At 35.0% G+C, this 25,233-nt stretch overlaps 2 protein-coding genes across 7 annotated transcripts; one reads left to right on the forward strand and one right to left on the reverse strand.

Moving 5' to 3' along the window:
* Positions 1–1,455: 1,455 nt before the first annotated feature.
* LOC110887849 lies at positions 1,456–7,887 on the forward strand. The gene is made up of 11 exons (XM_022135415.1): positions 1,456–2,326; positions 2,398–3,618; positions 3,705–3,907; positions 3,963–3,982; positions 4,054–4,545; positions 4,632–5,145; positions 6,070–6,072; positions 6,663–6,965; positions 7,046–7,138; positions 7,295–7,531; positions 7,642–7,887. Exons 1-11 carry the CDS (start codon positions 1,456–1,458, stop codon positions 7,885–7,887), a joined length of 4,203 nt encoding a protein of 1,400 aa, XP_021991107.1.
* A 6,986-nt stretch (positions 7,888–14,873) lies between these two features.
* LOC110889731 (probable WRKY transcription factor 41) lies at positions 14,874–18,784 on the reverse strand. Of its 6 annotated transcripts, none has more exons than XM_022137298.2 (4): positions 18,628–18,784; positions 17,019–17,314; positions 16,235–16,375; positions 14,874–15,397 (listed from the first exon to the last, which is right to left on the reverse strand). In XM_022137298.2, the coding sequence occupies exons 2-4, from the start codon at positions 17,303–17,305 to the stop codon at positions 15,136–15,138; spliced, it is 690 nt and encodes a 229-aa protein (XP_021992990.1). In that variant the 5' UTR covers positions 17,306–17,314; positions 18,628–18,784; the 3' UTR covers positions 14,874–15,135. The 6 variants fall into 6 exon arrangements, with proteins under 6 accessions (XP_021992990.1, XP_021992989.1, XP_021992994.1 ...); XM_022137297.2 differs by having other exon boundaries at positions 18,623–18,781; XM_022137302.2 differs by having other exon boundaries at positions 17,142–17,314; positions 18,623–18,780.
* Between the last annotated feature and the right edge of the window lie 6,449 nt (positions 18,785–25,233).

Below are 25,233 nucleotides of genomic sequence, written 5' to 3' on the forward strand. Positions count from 1 at the left end.
AATTATCCTTTCTTTAATTACAACTAACTATTTTGATTTGTTTTTGTTTGTTGATTATAATTTTTGTCAATATGTCTACGATTTTCTGTTAGCTGTCCTCCCAATTGTTACTCGAGACGAGGCATCTCATAGAAGGAAATTAAGGAAATTATACGTTTAGAAATAATTAAATTTTATATAAATACGTGACAATGAATTTATTTGTTGTGCTTTAATATATCTATCAGTGACTCTGATTCTACTAAACAAGGACAAAGATAGCATGCGATTACCTAGATCTATTATTGACAAAAGAAGATCTACTACCATAGGTGTTACATCGGATAACATAGTCAATGTTATTGGTTCTCACAATTTTGAATCCACTCCTGATGTGGCTAACAATGTTACTCCAAGTCCGTCAAGTATGGTAACAAGTAAGTAATTTATTAATTTAATGTTTATATAATTTATTATGTTTGTATTGTTTTGCATCGATATTTTGAGTATGCTTTTTGTCAATTGTACTAGGTAACATTAGTTGTAGTACCAGCAATCTGACAACGAGAGCAAATGGTTTTCGAATTAATATTTCAACTGGCATCACATCAACCAACCGTACATCATCATTGAACTGTAATTTGCCAAGGCTATCATCTGGGAAACGTAAGTTGGTATGCAAACCACGTATTTCATCTCCTATACCAATGATCAACTTGACCACAGAGGAAACCGTAGAACGAGATCCTTATAAAGGTGTTTCTGCAGGTTAGGTTTGTTGATAAGTATTGCTACATAGTGTAAAAATATCAAGTCTTAAATATGTATATCTTATTATTGTAATGAATGTTGTATATATAACTCTAATGTTGTATGTTTTAACAGATTATTTGGATCATGGTGATCAAGTTATTACTTGTGAAGTTTGTTATGCAAAGTTATGGGATGCAGAGAAAGGAAGCGGAAGAAAAGAGGGTGGCAAAATATGTCATATGTTATGTTGTGGTTATGCCAAAGTTGTGTTACCTGATTACAAATCTGCGGCACCTTATTATAAAAGTCTATTCATGTCCAATGATAATGAAAGCAGGCACTTTTTGAAGAACATTCGACGTTACAATTCTACGTTCGTGTTTACGTCAATGGGTGGTAAGGTTGACCACACCGTTAATACTGGTAATGCTCCTTTTTGCTACAGAATTAGTGGTGAAAATTATCATTCTATTGGTAGTCTTGTGCCAGAAAACGGATGGAAACCTAAATTTTGTCAGTTATACATATACGATACTGAAAATGAGTTGGCAAACAGGCAATCAGTTTTTAGGTACCATGCATAAACTCATTTTTTTAATAACATTTATTTTAACTATATATTTACTTACTATGTCAATTTTATGAAACAGGTCTTCAGACGATGCTTCCTAATCAACTTCTTCAGACGAAACTGATAATAAGCTGATACAACAAATCAAAGCAATGTTGGATGCCAACAATGTGCTTGTGAAAATTTATAGGATGGTTAGAGATTGCTTCCAACAGAATCCTAATACTACTTTAAAGCTTCTCCTTATTGGGAAAAGAGAACAAGATGGTCGGACTTATAACTTACCTACTTCCTCCGAGGTTGCTGCTCTTATTGTTGGAGATATTGATAAAGCTCTTGAGAATAGAGATATCGTTGTCGAGACACAAACAGGGTCATTAAAAAGAATAAGTGAGTTGCATCCTTCCTATCTTGCACTTCAGTATCCTATTTTGTTCCCATATGGAGACGACGGTTACAGAATTGACATACCCCATAGGGGTGTCATTGATGTTACTAACAAGAAACGTCCGAATTGTACAATGAGAGAGTTTTTTGCGTATCGTGTACAAGATCGTAGTACCCAGTTTTCATTGATTCTAAATTCTCGACGGTTATTCCAACAGTTCTTGGTTGATGCTTATACGATGATTGAGAGCGAGCGACTTAACTTTATAAGATTTCAGCAACATGATCTCAGGTCTGATACATATGAGAATATCCGCAAACTAATATATAACGGCCAACAAGATTTGTCTAAGGTTGGAAAACGTATTTTCCTTCCATCTTCTTTTACAGGCGGGTCACGATATATGATGCAAAACTATCTTGACGCTATGGCTATTTGTAAATGGTATGGTTATCCCGACTTTTTTATAACCATTACCTGCAATCCCAAGTGGCCGGAGGTTCAAAGGTTTCTTAAGGACACAAATCTTAATCCGAAGGATAGGCCTGATATTTTATCACGAATCTTTAAAATAAAGCTGGATGCAATTTGTAAAGATTTGAAAGACCGTCATTTGTTTGGAAAAGCTTCAGCTGGTATGTTATTAAATTTACTTTTTTAAACATGATCTCAATGATAAGTAACAGTTTCTTAACTTTTTGTGTAGTTGTTTACACTATTGAGTTTCAGAAGCGAGGATTGCCTCATGCGCATATGTGCTTATTCATGGAGAATGATTACAAACTTCCAACTGTAGACCATGTTGATCAGTTTATTTCTGCAGAAATCCCTGATATAAACCAAGACCCGGAACTATATACGCTTGTGAAAGACCATATGATTCACGGTCCATGTGGTAACGCTAGAATGAGCTCTCCATGTATGGTTGATAGAAAATGTTCAAAAGGTTTTCCCAAGAAATTTCAAGATCACTCAACCTTGGATTGTAACGGATTTCCCTTATACAGAAGAAGAGATGACGGTTCCTTTGTTTTAAAAAATAGAATTGAGTTAGACAACAGAAGTGTTGTACCTTACAACAAAAAACTTTTGAAAAGATATCAGGCGCATATAAACGTTGAATGGTGCAACCAAGCAGCGTCAATAAAGTATTTGTTCAAATATATTAATAAAGGTCTTGATAGAGCAACAGTTGCTGTGGTTCTGAGCAATAATGAAAACGAGCAAGCAGAAAATGATGAAATTAAAGAGTATTATGATTGTAGGTATATATCGGCTTGTGAAGCCTCTTGGAGGATTTTTTTGAATGAAGTTAATTATAGGAGTCCTTCTGTTATGAGGTTGCCTTTCCATCTTCCTGGACAACAAACAGTTTATTTCGGTCCTGATGAAGATATTAATCAGGTGCTAAACAAGCCATCTGTGAACTCATCAATGTTTTTGTCTTGGATGCAACGTAATCAAGATCCTAACGACATTGTTGCACGTACACTAACATATGTACAGTTTCCACGGTTTTATGTGTGGAAGCTTGACCAGCGTATATGGGTTCCGAGAATAAAAGGAAAAACAATTGGCAGAATTCATTCCGTTTCTCCGTCTACCGGTGAAGCGTACTATTTAAGAATTCTTCTTAACAAAGTTAAAGGACCAACATCGTTTGATGATATTAAAACAGTTAATGGTCGAGTGTACGATACTTTTAGAGATGCTTGCTATGCGCTTGGTTTGTTGGATGACGACTCGGAGTACATTGAGGCCATCAAAGAAGCAAATATATCAGGTAGCGCAGGTTATATTCGCAATTTATTCGCCACCATGTTACTGTCAAGCACTTTATCTAGACCTAAAGTAGTTTGGGAAAGCACATGGAAGTATATGACAGATGATTTTCTGTACAGATTCTCAAAGTATCATCGTGTTTCGGGTAAAATTATAAATTTAATATTATGTTTTTGTTACAGTTACTAAAAATTTATGATAAAATTTATATGTTATTCTGAATTTTCACAGGTTTATCAATTCCTGATGAGCAACTAAAGAACTATGTTTTATGCGAAATTGAGAAGTTTTTAACTCGAAATAATTCATCGCTTCGAAGATTTGTATCAATGCCTTACCCGGATACTTCATCTTTAGATAACTTTCGCTACAGATTGATTAAGGAAGAGCTTGCATATGACAGAACATATTTACAAAATGTTTATCAAGGTCAGGTGAATTTGTTAACGGATGAACAACGTTCAGTATATGAAGAAATTGTGAATGCAGTTGATGGAGACAATGGAGGAGTATTTTTTGTTTACGGTTATGGCGGGACTGGCTAAATATTTTTATGGAAAACATTGTCTGCTGCAATTAGGTCAAAAGGTGAGATCGTATTAAACGTTGCATCTAGCAAAATTGCATCATTGTTGTTGGATGGAGGAAGAACGGCGCAATCTAGGTTTCATATACCTTTGAATCTTAATGAGGATTCCGTTTGTCACATTAAACCTGACGATGATGTAGCTAAATTACTACAACAGACCAAACTCATTATATGGGATGAAGCTCCTATGGTTCATAAACATGCATTTGAGGCTTTGGATAGAACTATGCATGACATTTTCAATATCTCTAATTCATCCAGATCTGTTGTTCTATTTGGAGGAAAGGTTATTGTATTTGGTGGTGATTTTAGGCAAATATTACCTGTTGTTCCAAACGGTGGACGACAAGAAATTGTGAATGCCTCATTATGTTCGTCTTATCTGTGGAGGAAGTGTAAGTTGTTGACGTTAACTAGAAACATGAGGTTAACCGTTGGAAGACCATCATTTGAAGTTGAAGAGATAAATAATTTTGCAAAATGGTTGTTGGACGTTGGTGAGGGAAATGTTGGTGGTTCCAATGATGGAGAAGCAATAATTGAATACCACCTGAGCTTTTAATTGACAGCACATCTGATCCAATTTCTAGCCTTATTGATTTTGTATATCCGTCAATCTTGGATAACTACAATGATCGTAATTACTTTAGTACTAGAGCTATACTTGCGCCTAAGAACGAGGTTGTTCACGAGATTAACGACAGATTGTTGGCACTTTTCCCAGGTGAAGAAAAAGAGTATCTTAGTTCTGACAGTCTATGCCCTACTGAAGATGGCAATGCTGATCAGCAAAGAATATACTCACCCGACGTGCTGAATGGTCTTAAAGTATCTGGTTTACCAAATCATAGGTTAGTGCTTCAAGTTGGTGTTCCTGTAATGTTGTTGCGAAATATTGACCAACGAAATGGTTTGTGTAATAGTACAAGGTTAAAGGTTACAAAACTTTACAGCCGTGTTATTGAAGCTGAGATAATTTCAGGTGGAAATATTGGTTCTCGGACATTCATACCTAGAATGAATTTGGTACCTTCGGACAGAAAGATTCCTTTTGCATTTCAAAGGAGGCAATTTCCAATAACGGTATGTTTTGTGATGACGATTAACAAAAGCCAGGGCCAGTCGCTATCTAAGGTTGGTTTGTACTTAAGACAACCAGTTTTCACACATAGTCAATTGTACGTAGCTTTATCCAGGGTTACAAGACGAGATGGAATCAAGTTACTAATACTTGACAATGAAGGCAGACCTACAAATAAAACAATGAATGTTTTATATAAAGAGATATTCAATGGCTTGTGATTTTTTTGTGTTTATCATCTATTTATCTTACTTCACGTACTTTCTATCATTTTTTTTTCTATTCGAAGGAACCTATAATGAAGTATTTACGCATTAAAGTATAAATTGGTTTTTGTTTAGCAACCCGTGTTTTGCCATTTGTCCTTTTATTACCAATCTTATTACCAATATAAAACCTTTTTTTTCCTACCTTACTTCCCGATTCCATTTTCATCTATTCCTTTGAAATCCTTTCAAATAAAATGGTGCCTACAATTCCCCTGTTTCCTATTTTTTCCTCCCATTTCTCATTGCATCTCTCCAATCTATAGCTAATCACATCAGTCATTCCCAATTTTCTAATATCTTTGTTTACAATATTAAGAAGATAAGAAGATGAGAAGAGATCTTTATATTATCATACACTCCTTCATTATTTCTCGAACAATCCGTCATCTTGCTATCATCATCTTCATCGACATCGACATTTCTTTCAAGTTTCTTCGGCGATTCTGCTTCTGGTAAGGATATCTTTGTCCGATTTCTATATCTTCTAACCTATGATTGTTGATTTAGTAAATGATTTCAATGTTGAATGTAAATTTGTTCTTAGTGTAATTTTCCTCCTAATTTTCGAACCTATTTGTTCTCCATCCGACTGTTCTAAGTGTATTTTTAGCCCTAATTTGTTATAAAGTTTCTAATGTTTAATGGAATTTTTTTTAGATTGTGAGTGATTTTTCATTTTGTTACTATATGAGCATAGGTTAAACCGATTCAAACACAATAAATTTAAATGTATTTTTGTGTGTCCAAGTAATCATTAAACCCTAACACAATTTTTTTTATACAATATTTTGTTTATCTTTTCTTGAAAAGTTTTTTTTGTTAATACCTTTATTTATAATATTTGTTACTTTGTTTTCTATATAATAGCAAAAGTATAAGTTCTGAAGTTAATCGCTCTCATTTGTTTTTTGGGAATCTTTGCTTTAAGTGTGATAATTTATCTTTATATAATGGATATCATAAACTTACATATCAATGTTGTTCGTTGTATCACACATCCTTACTCTGTTTTTTATAATTGAATCATTAATGTTAATTTCATTTTTTACCGGATTTTCGTTATGTTAATGTTATTTGTGTTCTCTTCACAATTATGGAGTGTGGTTTTGTTGTTTATATAGAAGACAGGACTAAAACACAACAGGTTATATGTTTAATTTTCATAACTTACCTAATAAATTAAGTGATGTGAAGTCTATGTTACATGTTGGTTTTTTTGACGATTTTTGTATTCTCAATGATCTTGACAGCTCCTGCCAACTTGGTACAACAGATTGGATGATTTAAAGGGTTACCCGACCGGTAATGTTCTTTTGTTTACAGATGAATCTGTAATGTTTGATGTTAATATCAAGGAGTCTACAAGCGGTTTTTGTATTTCGAACGAGTGGCCATCTGTCGTCAGTGTACTTGGTATAGAAGACGGAGATTTTGTTGTTTTCCAAAATATGGATGCATTATCATTTAGAATAACTCACTTCAAAAATTATCTACACACGGTGAATTCTTCAAAGTTCCATATTGTTATGTTACATCCTCAGTTAAGCAATCTGGTAAGCTTTAAACTGTTGTCTATTATGTTTGAAAAACCTTTACATCTTATAATTATTAATACCTTTTCAATATACTGCAGTGGTTACCCAGGGAGTTTATGCAACATCATTTCAATGGTGATAATTTGTTTGATGATTTTATTATCCTGTTTGGCGAGGATAATAAGTGGAATGTTAGCATAAGTAGACTTTGGGATATTAACCATTACATTGTTGATTTTTCTCAAATTGCAAAGGATCTCTGTTTAGTAACTGGTGATTTTTTGGTTTTTGAGCTGATTGACGATCGGGTATTTACAATGTTACTGTTCCGTCCTAACGGTCTGTAGTCACTAACTCCGGACCGTCCTTTACCAGTTGTCCAAATGGTTAAGATTGAGGATCATGGTAATGATGTTGTGTCCTTTGAACAAGAAGCTGTTTTGGAAGATAATGTGGTAAATGTTCCTTCTGATGTCCTGGTTGAAGAAGCAGAGCCTCCAGTAGAACAAGACATTTTAGATGTTCCACCAGATGTTGATCAAGCCAATGATTACGAACTGACATGGTTTCTCACCTATCGTTTTGTAAGTCTCTCATTCTCTACATGTGTTATCTTGATATTATGGATTTATCTTTTAAACTTTTAGTTCTTATTAACCATTTAATTATGTACTTTTATGTAATTGTAATGCAGCGTTTTTCGAAGCCCTTTGCCATGAACATTGATTTATCCGTCCTTGATGAAATGACAGTTGAAACTGAAGACGGATTTTCAATGACTTTGGAGATCCGGGAGGAAACTGCACGTGGCAGCATTCGGTATGCATTAAGAGGATGGCAGAACTTTATGCTGCAAGCTAGTTTGGCGGATGGTGGTCAGTTTGATCTTCGTTACAATAGAAATCTGAATAGGTTGATCATATCTAACCACAACTTTTAAGGAATATTTGTGTTGTGGTTAATACATATGGTAAACAATTATCTCCCTGTAGTAATGATGTTCATCTTTTTTTGTCATCATACAATGTTTCGACATTATTATGATCCTTCTATGTATTATGTTATCTACTTTTTTGGAACACTTTGTTTATATGGTATAATATTTCAATGGTGTAAGTCTTATTATTGCAAACAATGTTTTGATTTCTCCCTAATACTGTTTACTTTGTGGATTCGGATCGCGTACAACTTCGTTGCACAATGTTCCTTAGTAGCTTTACTAACATGTATTGGCGTGTGTTATCTATGACTCTACTTTCATGTGTTAATGTAAATTTATAAGTCAACACTGCCGGTTCAACTCTTATTGGCCAAAAGGCAAGAAAACATCATGAAGATTTCGTTAACAAAAACTTAATATCTAACGAACATTAGGGAGATGTAGTATTGGAATTTGGTCAACAATCTTTAAATATTATGTTTTCGAAATAACAGTTTAAATGTTTAGTATTTGTATGTGTTTAGTTAGTGTTTAGCCACCCGTGTATTACACGGGTACTTAGACTAGTAGAATCATATACAAACATGTATCTTTGTACAAACGGTAAGAACCAACAGTTTAATGACATATGTCCTCAATTAAAAAATTGATTTAAGGGTATTTTAGACTTTTTATACCCTTTTATTTATATCTAATTAAAAATAATGCAAGGTTGATTCAAATCCTAAGCTCCTAATCTATTCTTCATCATTAAATCAACATCATCAGCAACACCGTAATTAGCATCATCGTCAACACCGTAATCAGCACATCGTCAACATCAGCACCTTAATCAGCAAGGTAAAGCTACCGTCAACACATCCGACGGTAACATCCCACACCACCACTGTCAGCACATTCCGTAATCAGCATAACATTGTAATCAGCACATTAATCAGCACCGTAATCAGCACAATTTCATGTTTTTTTTAATTTTGTAAAAAAACATATACTATCACATAACTAGCACATTTCAAATTTTTTTAATTTTATAAACAATACATATTGTTACATACTAACACAATTTCATGTTGTAAATAGTACATACTATTACATAACTAGTAGAAAACAAGTTTATTCCAAATATGCTCCCAATAACAACACAAAAGGAAAAAATAGCAACACATAAGAATTACACAACAAAATAAGAACTTTTGTATAGATTTAAATCAACACAATACATTTTTCATATTCGCACATTCCAATTACATAACTAGCACAATTATAAAACACATTTTTGTAACTTTTTAAAAGCCGGTTTTATAAATAAATAAAAAATAGCAATATGGTATCATATTAAAGATAAAAAATACTTGATTTTATGGTATAATTTTTTTTTTCAAAAATAATGAAGTATATAAAAGTTATTTTAGTTTAAAAACTTGGTGAAATTAGTATTTAATGGGAAATGACTAAAATACCTCAAACATGATAGTATTAATGCCAATGTGGGGTAGCCCACTTGGTAGAGACTATGTCTCTTAAGGGAGAGGTCTTAGGTTCAATTCTAGGCAAAGGAGAAAAATTTAGAATATTGGTGAATAATAGAGAAAACATTGTCATTAAAAAAACATGATAGTGTTAATTTTTAATTATATTGGTTTTATTTGTAATCAATGCATCTTGATTTAAACTATCAATGACTCATATATGTTCTTACAGATATGATCTCAACTCGTTCTTATAAAATATACTTTTGTACATTAGAATAATTTTTATTCAGTTTTATTAATGTTTATTAAACATTAAATATGATTTTTATGTTTATCTATGATATATTAAAAATAATTTTAAGTTAAATAAGTATTTATGATTTTTATCTTTATCTATGAAATATTAAAAATAATTTTAAGTTAAATAAGTATTTAGTAACAGAATACGAATGTAAAATTCCAACTAAAAATTGATAAACATTTATTTGTATGAACGAATAGAATATGTAATTTTGCATTTAAAATGAGTATGGCACTAACAACTTTACCCAAGAAAACAAAGATGTTTATCTTAGTGAGGCAATTGTTCTGATCTATCTATTGGGTGGAGTGGAAGCCGGGGTTAGTCCAGCCCTGTCCGAGTATACCACCCCATGATTCCGGAAGGTGTAACAATTGGGCTGGAACACTATGTGTATCGGGTGACACAAGTGATGAGTTTAAAGTAAGCACCCTAAGCAAAGAACTCGACTATATGCTTATGCTTATGATACCAGAAACAAAGTTATTAAAATGGTTGCACTGGTTACCAAAGAAGATTAACTGCTTTCTTTTGAGATTAAATGTTCCGATCCCTTCCATGTAGTGTGTACTATGTACGACCAACATTGAATGTGCAAATCACCTACTAGTTTCATGTGGTTATGCTCAACAAGTGAGGCTCTCAATATCTCTTTGGGTTGGCCGAGATACCTCATAAGTGTGGTGGAACTCCTGGAATTTATAAGCAACCATAAGATTACTAAACTAAAAAAGAACGCGGTTTATGTCAACTTAGCCTCTACTTGCTGGATTTTATGGAAGAGGATCTTCAACAACTAACTCATGTTTCAAGGGTGATTGGCGACATTAAGGCTATCTCCTACCTGTGGGTTAGCACGCGAGCTGGATTGGCGGACCTAGAGTGGAAGGATTGGAGTGCATTTGTAATTGAGTTTTCTAGTAATAAAAAATGAAATTTTGAAATTTTTCGTAGATCGTAACTGATCACTTACTTAGGGCATGTTTGGCTAAGCTTTTTGAAAACAGCTTATTGACTTATTGGCTTTTTGAAAAGTCAGTATGGAGTGACTTTTTGGAAAAGTCACTTTTCTCTCTCACATACACCCTCATTGTCAAACACCATTTTAGAGCTTGTGACTTTTCAAAAATCCAATAAGTCAATAAGTTGTTTCAAAAAGCTTAACCAAACATGCCCTTAATATATATATATATATATATATATATATATATATATATATATATATATATATATATATATATATATATATATATATATAGGGGGCTGTTAGAATGAGAACCACCCCGAGTTGTAAGAACCGCGAGAACCACACCATCCGGGTCGCCGTTTACCACGATTTTTTTTACAACTAGATGTGTAAATTATAAACACATCCGTAAAAAAAAATTTAAACGCCCCCCCCCCCCCCCGAGGGAGTAGTTTTTTACACCACAAGTTTGGTGTTTTTATTTTTTTTTCTTTTTTCTCTTTTTTTTTCACCAAACTTGTGGTGTAAAAAACTACCCCCTCGGGGGGGGGGGGGCGGGGAGGGGGGCGTTTAAATTTTTTTTTTACGGATGTGTTTATAATTTACACATCTAGTTGTAAAAAAAATCATGGTAAACGGCGACCCGGATGGTGTGGTTCTCGCGGTTCTTACAACTCGGGGTGGTTCTCATTCTAGCGGCTCCCTATATATATATATATATATAGGTAAAGAGTAAAATACAAATGCGCTTATCGTACGATACGTACGCGATCATCCCAGCCGTTCGATCAGGTGCAGATCTGGTGCGAATTCAATACATATCGCATGTGAAAAAATGGTTAGCATGGGGTAGTGTGAAAAATGGCATGGGGTGTGTAGATGGACAAAATCGCATGTGGAAGATTTGAATATCGCATGTGAAAAAATAGCATGGGGTAATGTGAAAAATGGCATGGGGTGTGTAGAATCGCATGTGGAAGGTTGAATATCGCATGTGAAAAAATGGCTAGCATGGGGTAATGTGAAAAATGGCATGGGGTGTGTAGAATCGCATGTGGAAAATTGAATTTCGCATGTGAAGAAATGACATGGGGTAATGTGAAAAATGGCATGGAGTGTGTAGAATCGCATGTGGAAAATTGAATATCGCATGTGAAAAAACGGCTCGCATGGGGTAATGTGAAAAATGGCATGGGGTGTGTAGAATCGCATGTGGAAAAATTGAATATCGCATGTGAAAAAATGGTTAGCATGGGGTAATGTGAAAAATGGCATGGGGTGTGTAGATGGAGAAAATCGCATGTGGAAGATTGAATTCGCACAGTTCGTACAGTTCGCATGGAGGTATTAAATCGCATGGGAGATGAAGATCTGACGGCTAGGGTTATCGCGTACGTAATGTACGATAAGCCCTATTGTACGTTAACCGGCCTCTATATATATATATATATATATATATATATATATATATATATATATATATATATATATATATAGGTAAAGAGTAAAATACAAATGCGCTTATCGTACGATACGTACGCGATCATCCCAGCCGTTCGATCAGGTGCAGATCTGGTGCGAATTCAATACATATCGCATGTGAAAAAATGGTTAGCATGGGGAAGTGTGAAAAATGGCATGGGGTGTGTAGATGGACAAAATCGCATGTGGAAGATTTGAATATCGCATGTGAAAAAATGGCATGGGGTAATGTGAAAAATGGCATGGGATGTGTAGAATCGCATGTGGAAGATTGAATATCGCATGTGAAAAAATGGCTAGCATGCGGTAATGTGAAAAATAGCATGGGGTGTGTAGAATCGCATGTGGAAGATTGAATATCGCATGTGAAAAAATGGCATGGGGTAATGTGAAAAATGGCATGGGGTGTGTAGAATCGCATGTGGAAGATTGAATATCGCATGTGAAAAAATGGCTAGCATGGGGTAATGTGAAAAATGGCATGGGGTGAGTAGAATCGCATGTGGAAAATTGAATATCGCATGTGAAAAATTTGTGTGTGTTACTGTTCATCTTCTTCGATTGTTGGTCGATCATTGTCAGTCTTCTTCCGTTTGACCCTTACAACTCCCAAATTAGTAGTTCTTATTATCGATATCGCACTAAAAGGAACGAAGGGAGGTTGGGGAAGAAGATTTTCAGGTTTTTGAATTTGATTTAGGGTTTGATTTTGAACTATCATCGGTCAATTACAGAGATTTATGACCTCGCAATGACGTTTAACCTTCCTGGTATGATTTAGATATATTAAAATGATTAATTTAATCATTTAAATTAGTTTCGCTCGCGTTTGATCGATTGAAGATCGTACGGCTGAGGGCATCGCGTACATAATGTAGGATAAGAGGTATTGTACGTTAACCGGCCTCTATATATATATATATATATATATATATATATATATATATATATATATAAACTACTTAATTTTAGTATTTATGAACCATAATTTAGATGTGTTTTCGGATATAAAACACTACTATATTAGACTTGTTTGTTTGTGTTCAATGATGTTAAATTGTGTTTGTTTATATTTATTCAATTACGTTCATTTGTGTTCGTTTATGTTCATTTGTGTTCGTTTTATGATCGTGAAATGTTCGTTTAGGTTTTAAACGAACAAACATAAACGAACACGAACATGCCCGATTTCTTAACGAACGAACACGAACAAAAAGATGTGTTTGATTATATGTTCGTGTTCTTTCAGTTCGTTTACAGGCCTACTCACAATCTTATTGTGGAGGATCCATTGTGAATGCTCTTATTAACTTTTATAAACTTTTTCACTTGTATAAACTTGGTGGTATATATTTTTCTACATAAAAGTCAATAATTTATCAAAGCTAAACAGTTTAAACAAAAACAAAAACAAAAACAAACTAAACCCAAATCATGAAACCTTACCTCTCTTCGTAGTAAAAACCTTTCTTTTTAAGACACGTAATTCATGAGGTCGTGCTTGATGTCTGATTGTTGATTTTAAAGATCCTCTCATATCCAGTTACTTTAAGACACGCAATTCATGATCTCTTCGTAGTAAAAGCCTTTCTTTTTAAGACACACAATTCATGAGCTTGATGTCTGATTGTTGATTTTAAAGACTCCTCTCTTATCCAGTTACAAAACAAGAACTTTTTATCGAAAGGTCACCCTAGATTTTGGTACATTATAACGTCTTGGTAATAACTTTACATAGCTCTATTAAAAAATAAGTTTTGAGAGACTCATCTAGTTCCACCCGATGGCCTCTTAGTTCGCCCATGATCATGTTTCATTGTCGTTTTTAGTTTCATTGAAGTAGGCATACCAAGTGATATAGGTGATAACAATGAGTTAATTACACAATTCCATGTGATCTTCACATTTTAAGAATTTGGAGACGTCATCTGCAAATCCTTTCTATACTTGGAAACAAAAAATAAGAACCCGCTTTTATCTTCCATAAAACAATTCCATTTAAATTCTAAAAGTTGATGTAAATTTCTCTTTTTAACTTTTAAAAACACATAAAAAATATGAAAACAGGGGTTAACCAACGAATTCTTAAGGCCAACTTGTTTAGCCAAGCGTGTTTGGATAAGGGGTGGACCCAGGAATTATTTGCCGGGGGTGCGAATGAGGTGTTCAACCATATTTTTAAGGGGTGCGGTCGAGGTTTTTGGCTAAAATATACACTACTTTTTTTTCAAGGGTTGCGGCCGCCCACCTTGGCCAAAGGGTGGGTCCGCCCCTAGTTTGGATGTTTGTCCAGAAACTAATCCGAATTATTTTAGACAAAACTCATATCCACAGATTTTGTATTTAGCTGTCATGTCATAAATTCTCACCCATGTTTTTTTTTCAGTACCACACAAGATGGTCTAAAACCTCTTTAGCAATATTTTCCTAAAGCATCAAAACATAATCATAATTATTTAACATTAAACCAGAACATAATGAACAAATTTTAAACCTTTTAGATGTAACATATAATATCGTATCATCACTACATACTCGCAAATTTGAACTAGTTAAATATAACATTTCGCCAATATCATAAAAGTTCAAATTATTATACAACATGATAGCACTTTAAACATGATTCCGGTTTTCGTAAAACAATTTTGAAACAAAATAAAAAAGCAACTAAATTACCAAAAAAAAAAAACAATCAATAAAATGTAAGAAGAAAAACACTTTTTATTTCTACAGTTTGTTTGGAAAAAAAAAAGTTAACTATTACTTTGACACTAGAAAATTTAAAGATTCAGATAAAGTTTATTCTTTCGTTTCATTGTAGTGAACAAATAATGTTACATATATATCTAATATCCAGTTTATGCCTCACTTATGACTTTGTATATAGTGACACTATGTATATTTATCATTATGAGTCAGAATAAAACGTTGACTTTTCGACATTCGGCCAGTTTCACCAAATTGTAACCATACACAATGCCAAGAAGGTGGTGTACCTGCAGACGCCACTATCGATCTCAACATACTCAGAATCCGCGACTATGATTCAGAGGCCAATTTGAAAGTTCAAAAGAATAATTTGATGCAGATTCTGGTGTAGATGAGAAGTTTATAAGGCCATAACCGGATTCCGTTGCAGATGACATGTCGTTGGTTTTTGAAATTTTGGGACATGTGTGTTTTCCCAGATAAGTGATGTCAAATGTTGACGGGTCTTGGCTAGATCTTTGAACTTGTTTGGTTGCACAACATCCGTGTGTGTTTCGGTAGGTGCATCTGTAATATTCTCTGCAAGTTTGTAATGTACAATGAATAAACCGTCTAATACGCAAAAAAAAAAAAAAAAAAAGCAATGAAAAACGCGGGTCCGCTGCATAAAAAGGTAACCAGCTTCAAGTCAAGGTAATTTACAACATTTGTGTGGGGCTGTAAACGAAGCGAACACGAAAGGAATGAACGTGTTCATGAACGAACGAGATTTCTTGTTTGTGTTCGTTCATTAAGGAAATGAACATGTTCATGAACATAAATAAACACACACAGATGTTCATGAACATAAATAAACACACACGAACGTTATGAATTCACTTTAAACTAAAATGTGCATTTTTTTTCATCCGAATAACTACGAAGAATCCAACAAAAATATATAATTACTTAACATAACTATTCGAACATAGTTGACATAATTATCATAAACACAATTAACCCAAAAATTAAGCAGTTTGTCAAGTTTTACCACAAATTGGACTTGAAATGGTCAAACGAGGTATGCTAGTGGAGACGTATAGTATACAATGGTTTCAATTTTTTAAAAACTAAAACCATCAAAATAAAAAATAAACATAAAAGAACGAACACAAATGAACATAAAAGAACAAACATAAATGAGCACACTACTGAGCGTTCACGAACATAAATGAACGAACTCAGCCTCTGTTCATGTTTGTTTAACTTATCAAACGAATTTTTTGTTCGTGATTGTTCATTTATTAAATGAACGGACATAAACGAACTTCCCGCCGATCGATTCACGAACTGTTTATTGAACGTTCGGTTCATTTACAGCCCCAGTTTTGTAGGTTTGAGAGTGTTTATAAAGTTCTGAAATGATTAAAGAGAAACCTGGGGTATTTAGCATTAAGGATTTCCTTTTGGCCATACTTCCTCCACATGTGACCATCATTTGGGGGCACTTCAAGTCCTATCTCGAGGTTCACTTTCACTTGCTGTTTCCACCTAACAACGCCACCACTGTTATACTTTCTGCGTTCCGTAAAGTTAATTCGTAAATTAGCATGCACCATGGGTGGAAACAAGATCTCATGTGTACCGATATTCATTTATTTCTGTATTTATCTAAGATTCTAATATGACAATTAATATACATAACGTAAGGAATGTACTACTTAACTTGATAGGCTGGCAATAGGTCACTTGTATAAGACACGACTAGACCTGTTTACTGAAAAAATAAACTACGTGGTTCTTTTTACTTTTTTAAAAATAAATAAAATTAGAAGGCTAAAATCCATAATTTCTTCTTCTTGGTACATAAAACATACAACTATGTTATAAACATGAGATATAAAGTAGTTAAACGAGTTGTATTCATATTTAATACTTGTGTGATTCGCGTCATTAGAGACCTGTTAAACACTATAAGACACGATTTGCCATGTGCAAACAAGTTTATGTGTGTTCACATATTATAAACATCTACACATGTGTAGATTCACTATAACTCTCCGATCTACACATGTATATGAAACTTATTACAAGAGTGGAGAAAAAGTAAGAAAATTAATTAATTAGAAAGAGAAATCATTTAATCATATATGTATGTATATGTGTGCGTAAGAATATATATGTATATTTATTGTGTGTGTCTGTAAGTCTTATATCTTACTTCTTCCTAGAGGCATCTATTTGACTGGAATCCATGGTATCCGAAACAGAATTATCATTATGTGGCTTCCTATTCAACAGTTGGTATTCATATTCTGACCTCCTGATTTCTCTACCGGCATACCGTGACAGTGCCTCATCATCAGAGGTTGTAACATTTTGAGTCGACTCGGTTTCATTAGATGAGGCAGGCAAATTGAGATCTATCTCGAGCTTCTTACATTGTCCTCCACCGTTATATAGCTTGTTATACAGACAATTACTATTCCCTGATGAGTTCAGATCCATTTGCTAAACCTGTTATGCAAAACATAAAGTTATTTTTTCTATAAAAAGAAAATACGTTACATCGCAATCCGAAATCGGTTAAGGATATAAGATACAACAAGTTAAACTGGACCATTTTATCACAGTGGTCAATCAGCAATCCGAAAATGTGCACAAGTTTAAAAACATAATTTCTTAAGAATCAACAGAACAGAGGGAGTAATAATTTATCCACCTCAAGGGTAACATCGCAAATAGTGGTTCAACTTAACAATGTGGCTTTTAAGTTTAAAGCTAGTTCAAACGTTGTACAGCGAGCTTATATAAGTTCAATCATGCGCGTGTTTTCTTACGACAATGGAGATAATGATAAACTAGAAATTGATGGTGATGAGCCCTTTTCCAAGTACTTACTTATAATTTGTTCGATTTAACCTAAATTTTCGTTCATTCCAAACAATAAATAGGCTTATGCTATAAATGTAGAAACCATAGTTGTCAATAGTAATCGCAGCGATCGCTATAGCGCGCTACGTAGCGTATAGGTCTAGTGTCGCTATTAGGGTTGTAGCGATGGATAGCGAGAATACCAACGCTTTATTTTATTTATTTATTTTTTTAATACAAATAGCAATTAAATATAGCTATAAAATAGCTGGATTGTAGGTTTTTGTTAAATATACATGTAAAATAGCATATATACTAGGGCATTTTGATATGATCTACATATAATTTAAAAAAAAAAAAAAAAATTCTAGCGCTATTTATTAAAATACCCGCCCGTTATTTATCTCTATTCGCTATGTAGCTGTCGCTATTCGCCATTAACAACTATGGTAGAAACTCAAGAATTATGTTAATTTAGGTGTAAACAACTAAAAAAATAATTATGAATATCGCAAATTATAATCAGTTTCTCACTATATCAAAATGTCATTTAAAAACTGTAAACTTCTGTCGATTTATTTACTATTTCAAGCTCAATAACTTCTCAACTCCTTTTCTCTAACAAGAATCCAATCATCAATTCATATTATACATGTTAACCATTAGTCACAGACTCACAGAACAAAAAATAATCCAATTCAAACAGTTTATAACTTACAAAAAAAATTGATATAGAATAGTTTATTCATCACAACACACTGATAACATTTTTGAATCATTCTTTATCACACATCATATCAATTATCATCTCTAATAGAAAAAATAAATCACTATAATCTACAAACACGACACTAATCCAATCCAATTCAACGCAAGCAGCTCATAAAGCGGACAAAACTCAGAGTCAAACGATGCTAACGAACAAAAATACGAAAAATTCGATGACGTCACCTTACAATAGAAGTTGGATGAGAGTCGGTGATGCTGTTTGAGGTCTGAATCTCAGCAGAGGATGGAGATTGAGGAAACGGTGGAGATGAAATCGGAATCCGGTGCGGCTGATCGGAAGATGAAATGAGGTTTAATTTGTTGTTGCTTGTGCGACTCATTTATATGTTTGACTTTGATTAAACCCCAAATGGAAGTTTGACAATGAAAGCTTAATTGCATATTAATTTTTATGATTTTGTTAACAGTTAAATCCCATTTTGTTCAAGTGGTTTGAGTTATTTTGTCAGTTTAGTCTAAAGGTTTCATTTTTTGCATGTGGGTTCAAAAAGGTTTTATCGCTATTACTTTAATCCACTGGGTTAACTTCATCCATTTTTTGTTAACGAGAAGGGCAATTCGGTCATTTTATATGGCTGAATTGCCCTTCTAGTTAACATAATTACATATAAAATGACCGAATTGTCCGTCTCGTTAACAGAAAAATGGATGAAGTTAACCCAGTGAACTAAAATGGTAACGGTGAAATCCTTGTCACATGATGATAGGCATGTACAAGGTATTTTGGTAAATAACCATTTGAAAGGATTTATTTGTAGGGATAACCTTTTTTTTTAAAGTATACATCATTAACCACACAGCCGACCCAAACCGGGACGACAAAAAGGAACAACACAAAAAATTACATATTTACAAAAGAGCACCAATCCCTTTGTACTTCGATCTATTCGAGAACCATAAAAAACCCAAGGCCTTAACCTCACTCAAAATACTATCAATCTTAACCGGCAAATTAGAGAATTTAAAATTATTCCTAGCACGCCATAAACTCCAGCAAACGATTATGATGATGCCTTGGACAGCTTCCTTCTTCTTTTCCGAAGCCCTTAGGACCGTGTGACATTCGAGAAGGTCTTTAATTGTAACGCCTCGTATTTCCGTAAATTCACATTTTTAGGAAATACGTGCCGTTTCCCTATTTTTAGAATCTCACTCGAAGAACGGAACAAGAAACGACAAACCGAAGCATTTATTTTACGCGTTTTACGCAACCGACGAACGTGCGCGTCAAACGACAACCGACCGTATTTTTAGGTGTTTTAAATACTAAAATATTATTTTACGACGTTACGAAGTGTTCGGATTTTAAAAACGGTTCGTAGGAAATTATCGGGCCACATATAACACGCGAAATTGGGCTTGTGGGCCTTGGGCCCAAGCCCAAAGCCCACTATCTAACCCTAACTATAAAAGAGTGTTAAAAACCCTACTTCCTCATATTTTTTAACAGCCGCACATCATGTTACTCCCATTTCTTTCATTTTTCATGCTAATCCAAGAACCTACACACACATGCATACTCTCTTCTCCTCACTCGTCCCCTCCCCTCTCAAAACACAGATTCGAACAAGCTTACCCACACCCTTTGTGACAACCGGTAATTTACGCGCTTAATTATGTGATTAACAAGTGATTACGCGATAATAAATAGTGTTTACGACGCTAATTAACTTAACCAGGCCCTTGGAGTGCCCAGGAACGTTTGTTCAGCTATACAGTACGCGTATGAAGATTCGCGTGGAATCTGCGAAACATCACATGACAACGGACTGAAACCGTACGAAATGCTGACGACACCGACAAATATGGATGTTATACGAAAATTTTAAGCTTATGGAGCTTGGATTGCGATATCGAGCCTCGTAGGAATTACGGACCACTTACACATGAGATGGGCTTATGGGCCCTGGGCCCAAGCCCAAAACCCACAAGCCTAAACCTGCACATAATATATTAGAATCTATACGAGATTCATAAAATCCATAGAAGATTCACAAAATCTAAGCGAGATTTATAAAAATCTATCCAAGATTTACTAAATCCTACAAGATTTGCAAGATCCACACAATATCTTATAAAATATTACCAAAGGATCTCTACAAATCTAAAAAAAAAAAAAATCTCTACAAAATCTACTTAGGATTTACAAACATCTTTACTCATAGAACAAAACCGAGTCACATTAGTCAATACCCACCTAATTGAGTATAAGAACATACCCCCCTCATTTCATTTTACACACACACCCTCAATCCTTCCTCTCTCCCTCTCGGTTGTATATCAGACCAACAAACCCCACACACACCCTTGTCTACATATTTATCCTTCAAAAAGAAACCCACACATAACCTGCTCTCATCTCTCAATCTATACTATAATACACACACTTATGCAAACACAGAGAATCAAACACACAGACCCACAACACCCCCCTCTCTTCGAGCAGCAAGACGGACCACCACCACTGTTGGGTGGTGGTGAGAGGCGGCGGTGGGGCCAGACGACGAAGAAAGACAGAAGGAGAGAGAGAGCAGGGAAGGTGAGAGAGACAAGTGAGAGATGGAGACGGCGGAAGTCGCCGGCAGGCCACACCCATGGCAGACATGGGTTATCGACCATGATCTCACGACGGTTCGAGCATGAGATGGAGACCGAGACGAGAGAGAAACAGAGGAAGAAAACGGAGTCGGCGAGGTGCTAATGACCGGAAACGCCGCTCACGGCGGCGGTGAGCCTCACCGGTAAAAACCCCCTTTCCTGTTTCATTCATCTTTTATTTCAGAACATTTATGTTGATTGGTGTCGCTGTTATGTTGTTGATGATGATTCGGCAATGGTGGTGGTCGACGACTGCTCTGCGCGGTCGGAGCCACACCGACGCCGGAGACACCAGGTGGTGGTGTCACGTGGTTTAGCGACGATAGTGGAGGAAACCGGCAGAGCCGGTGTCGTTTTTCTGAGCGGCGATAGCTTCTGCCGACGCATATTTTCCGGCAACAGATTCTCCGGCGCCGCTCGGATTTGCTATTTTCCGGTGAGCTCTTTATTATCATACTTCTTTTATGATTCTTTCCTTTTCTTTTCCGACGATGATATTGTTGCTGTTGATAACGAGGATGATGGTGATACGATGACGGAGGTGCGGCTCCGGTGGGTGTCACGACTGTGGTAATGTTGTTTCAGGTGGTGGAGATTATGCTCAGTGACTATGTTTTGGTTTAGAGAGGTTCTAGTCAAAACTATGGTTTGGGTGTTTCAAGCAACGTCTAGGGTTCGGGCCAGTTCATTGTTCGGGTCGTGACAGAATCTCGGGTTCGGGCATCGGGTCGACTCGGTCAAACCGAGTCAACTCAGTCAACCCTGGTCAACATAGTGAGTCAACTCAGTTGACCCGGTCAACTCAGTCAAATGGTTCGATGTTTCGACACGCGAAGACTCGGTAAAGGATTTATGACGATTATTATTCATTTGTTATTATTATACGCAAAACCGAGCTCGAACTGATTCGTATTGATTATAGTTACATTTTAGACATGACATGAAAATTAACATATTGATATTGATTATCTTGATTGAATTTTGACAAAATAACGACACTTTAGTTGTCGGGGCGTCTAAAAACATAGGAAACTCTGCCCGTTTTTCGAGAAAACCCGTAAAATAAAACGAGTTTTATTATAAAAACGTGCTTTTCTTGTAAAACGACAACTATTGTTATAAAGCGACTTTTACGAGATACAAATATAAAGTTTCCTTCGACAACAACTTACAACTTACGAGAACAACGATATGGAAATTATTTTGACAACAAGAATAAATATAGTTATTATTATATTTATTTCAAACGAACTCGAATCCTTTTATAAATAAATATAGTTATATATTTATTTTCCAATACAAGTCGACGATTTTTTTTACAAAATAAATATAACTGTTATATTTATTTTATACGCCTAGACGACACATACGTATATTTTTTGGCAAATATACACAAGACGCAAAATATATAATACGAGTTTATTATATATTACTTTCATACGAATATTCCTTCATATCAACATACAACTTCTTAAAACGAGCTGACCAGTATAACTTCTTCGCTTATTTTAAGTTGACAATTTACCGTCATATCGTTCGGTCAACGATTCGATTGAGCTCGATTACCCGTAGTTAGTTACTGCGTTTATTTAGAAACTTATTAAATATTCCGTGATAGGAATACTGTAGAATGCACGCTAGCAAGTCGAGCCTTGGAAACGACATCAAGAAGTCGTAAATTAGCTAGCTTTGCACAGGAATATTCAGGTGAGTTCATAACCCCACATTTTTACAATTTTATAAATGTTTTCGGGGTGGAAAGACATGCACTTTTTGCAAAGCATACAAAAATTATATATTTTTAAACCATGTTACAAAGAACACAAATGGTTTACGAAAAGCTTATGATTTATACCGGTTTTCCAAACAAGCGTATTTTTTTGAAAATACAAATACAAGAGTTTAAAAATACATGAGTTATGGTATGAAAATATAAAAAGCACACTTGGTGAGAACGAGTACCAAGTGTGTAGCGATATAAGAATACAAGAAACACACTTGGTGAGAAACGAGTACCAAGTGTAGGTGACATAAGAATACGGGAAGCGCGCTTGGTGAGAAACGAGAACCAAGTAGGATGCGCTATGAAAAATGATGCGAGAAATCGTGTCACGAATAGGGTACAGAAGCACCATTAATCAACAATATACCTAGACCGCAGAACAAAAGGTTAGATCTAACGGGTGCCGGGCAGCCACACTCTCGGTGAGGGCGAGTATCGAGTAGTGCTTTTGTGTCTCAGAATATACCAATTAAATGCCTAAGGTTTGGTGACTTCCTATGTCGTGCCACATGTTAATGGCCTTGCAACCCATTAACAATCCTGATATTTACAGGAATACTTTAATTACATGAAATTCATACCATACTAAAACTTGATTAATACTTGAAGTACGTGGGGTACTCAAGAAGATTAGAATTATACATAAAGTACTTGGTGTACACATGAATACTTGAATTATACATGAAAACTTGATTTATACGTGACACAAAGTATGTTTTCATTTAGAGTTTCAAGTAACTCGATAAGAAAATGATTTTAAATACATTTTCTCAACAAAACATCAAAAACCGGTTATTCAAAAAGATTTATTTCAAATCTTTTACAAACAAACAATGAACTCGCTCAACTTTATGTTGATTTTTCGCATGTTTCTTTCTCAGGTTGCATTTCTAAGACAAGGCACGGTTGGAATAGGGGAACCATGAAGAGTCGAGTACTTAGTGGGCGTTCAACTTCTAAAAGACTTAGATTGTTTGCTTCCGCTGTGCAATGAAGATACCAGTCCAGTCACGCCAATGCTCTGATAAATTTCGGGGTGTGACAGATTGGTATCAGAGCTATAGGTTACAGCGAATAGGATTCTCTGTAGAGATACCTAGGCTCTAACCTCATATTCCCCTGGGAACTTAGAATATTAAAACCTGAATGCATACAGAACGCATAGTACTCGAATATGGTCTCCAACCGTTGCCGAAAAACAAACAGTCAAGATTTTGTTTTCAAACATACGCTAAAGTGGTGTTTTACACACGGTACACAAAACAGTCGCATACAGTACACAAAACTCTGAGAATTTAAGAAACATGCATTTAAGACCTCCGGAAACTCATGTAGAAGTTCATTAAAGGTCACCACGTAGGTACCACGTTTATTAACTCGGACAAACGTCATTTTTATGTCATCTATGCTATTTAGCCGAGCAGGTAACCTACGCAAAACGAAGCACGAGCGTGCAAAAGTACACGAAAACTCGATCAACGGAGGTTGAAGTATGTCACATACGACTATCAAGGCGATGCCTTAGAAAGGACACGATGGCGCAATTCAGCAACGATGCTAGATCCTGTCAGCACGAAAACTATCGATCAGGAAGCGGCGGTTTGGCACGCGGTCCTGCAAATGACACGAGTCATGCTAAGGAGAAGACGTATGTCTCCGCATTCCCCCTATCACGACGAATACGCTATGTTTGACATTCCATGGTAATGTCACCTAATAACTGGTTATCACATGCAACCCCAGGTAAAGTCCTTAAATTTCTTTTATTGAAATTTCGACTTTCACACTTACTGAGTAGATTTTCGTATCTCTACTCCTCTTGATGGTCATTGTGTCACGACCACATCTTTCAGTATAGCGAATATTCATTTGCTTCATTTCTTGAAAATTCATATGTTACGCATGCATCGTTTGTTACGCATGTGGTTTGTTTCGAATAAAGTGTTTCATTAAAGTTCAAATATTGTTGATTTGTGATTTAAATGACCCACATTATTGAAATTGTTGGCTTCCTTGTTATCAAGTCAACACACTTCCTTGAAATTTCTTTTCTTTTCAAGTTACATACATGGTTTTCGTTGTGACCATGCCGAAAGTTTTCTTGTCGATACATATATTTATTGTCGGCTTGCGCCGAAATAAAATTCAATTGTTTGAACCTGTTCATTATACATATTCAATTCAAGACATCATATGATGTATTGAAAACATCATATTCGAATTCGTTTTAACAATCGTTTCATTGTTCTGAGTCGTAGTAGATTTGTGTGGTCTACGACTACAATAAGTCGTTTGTTGATTTCGACACCTTGTGGTGACATTATCACTGAATTGAAGCTTGCGCTAATCTCATGCACGGATTTAATTATCTATTTATTGATTTAGATTAAAT

The sequence above is a fragment of the Helianthus annuus genome, chromosome 11, assembly GCF_002127325.2.
Source record: "Helianthus annuus cultivar XRQ/B chromosome 11, HanXRQr2.0-SUNRISE, whole genome shotgun sequence".
Taxonomy (NCBI): domain Eukaryota; kingdom Viridiplantae; phylum Streptophyta; class Magnoliopsida; order Asterales; family Asteraceae; genus Helianthus; species Helianthus annuus.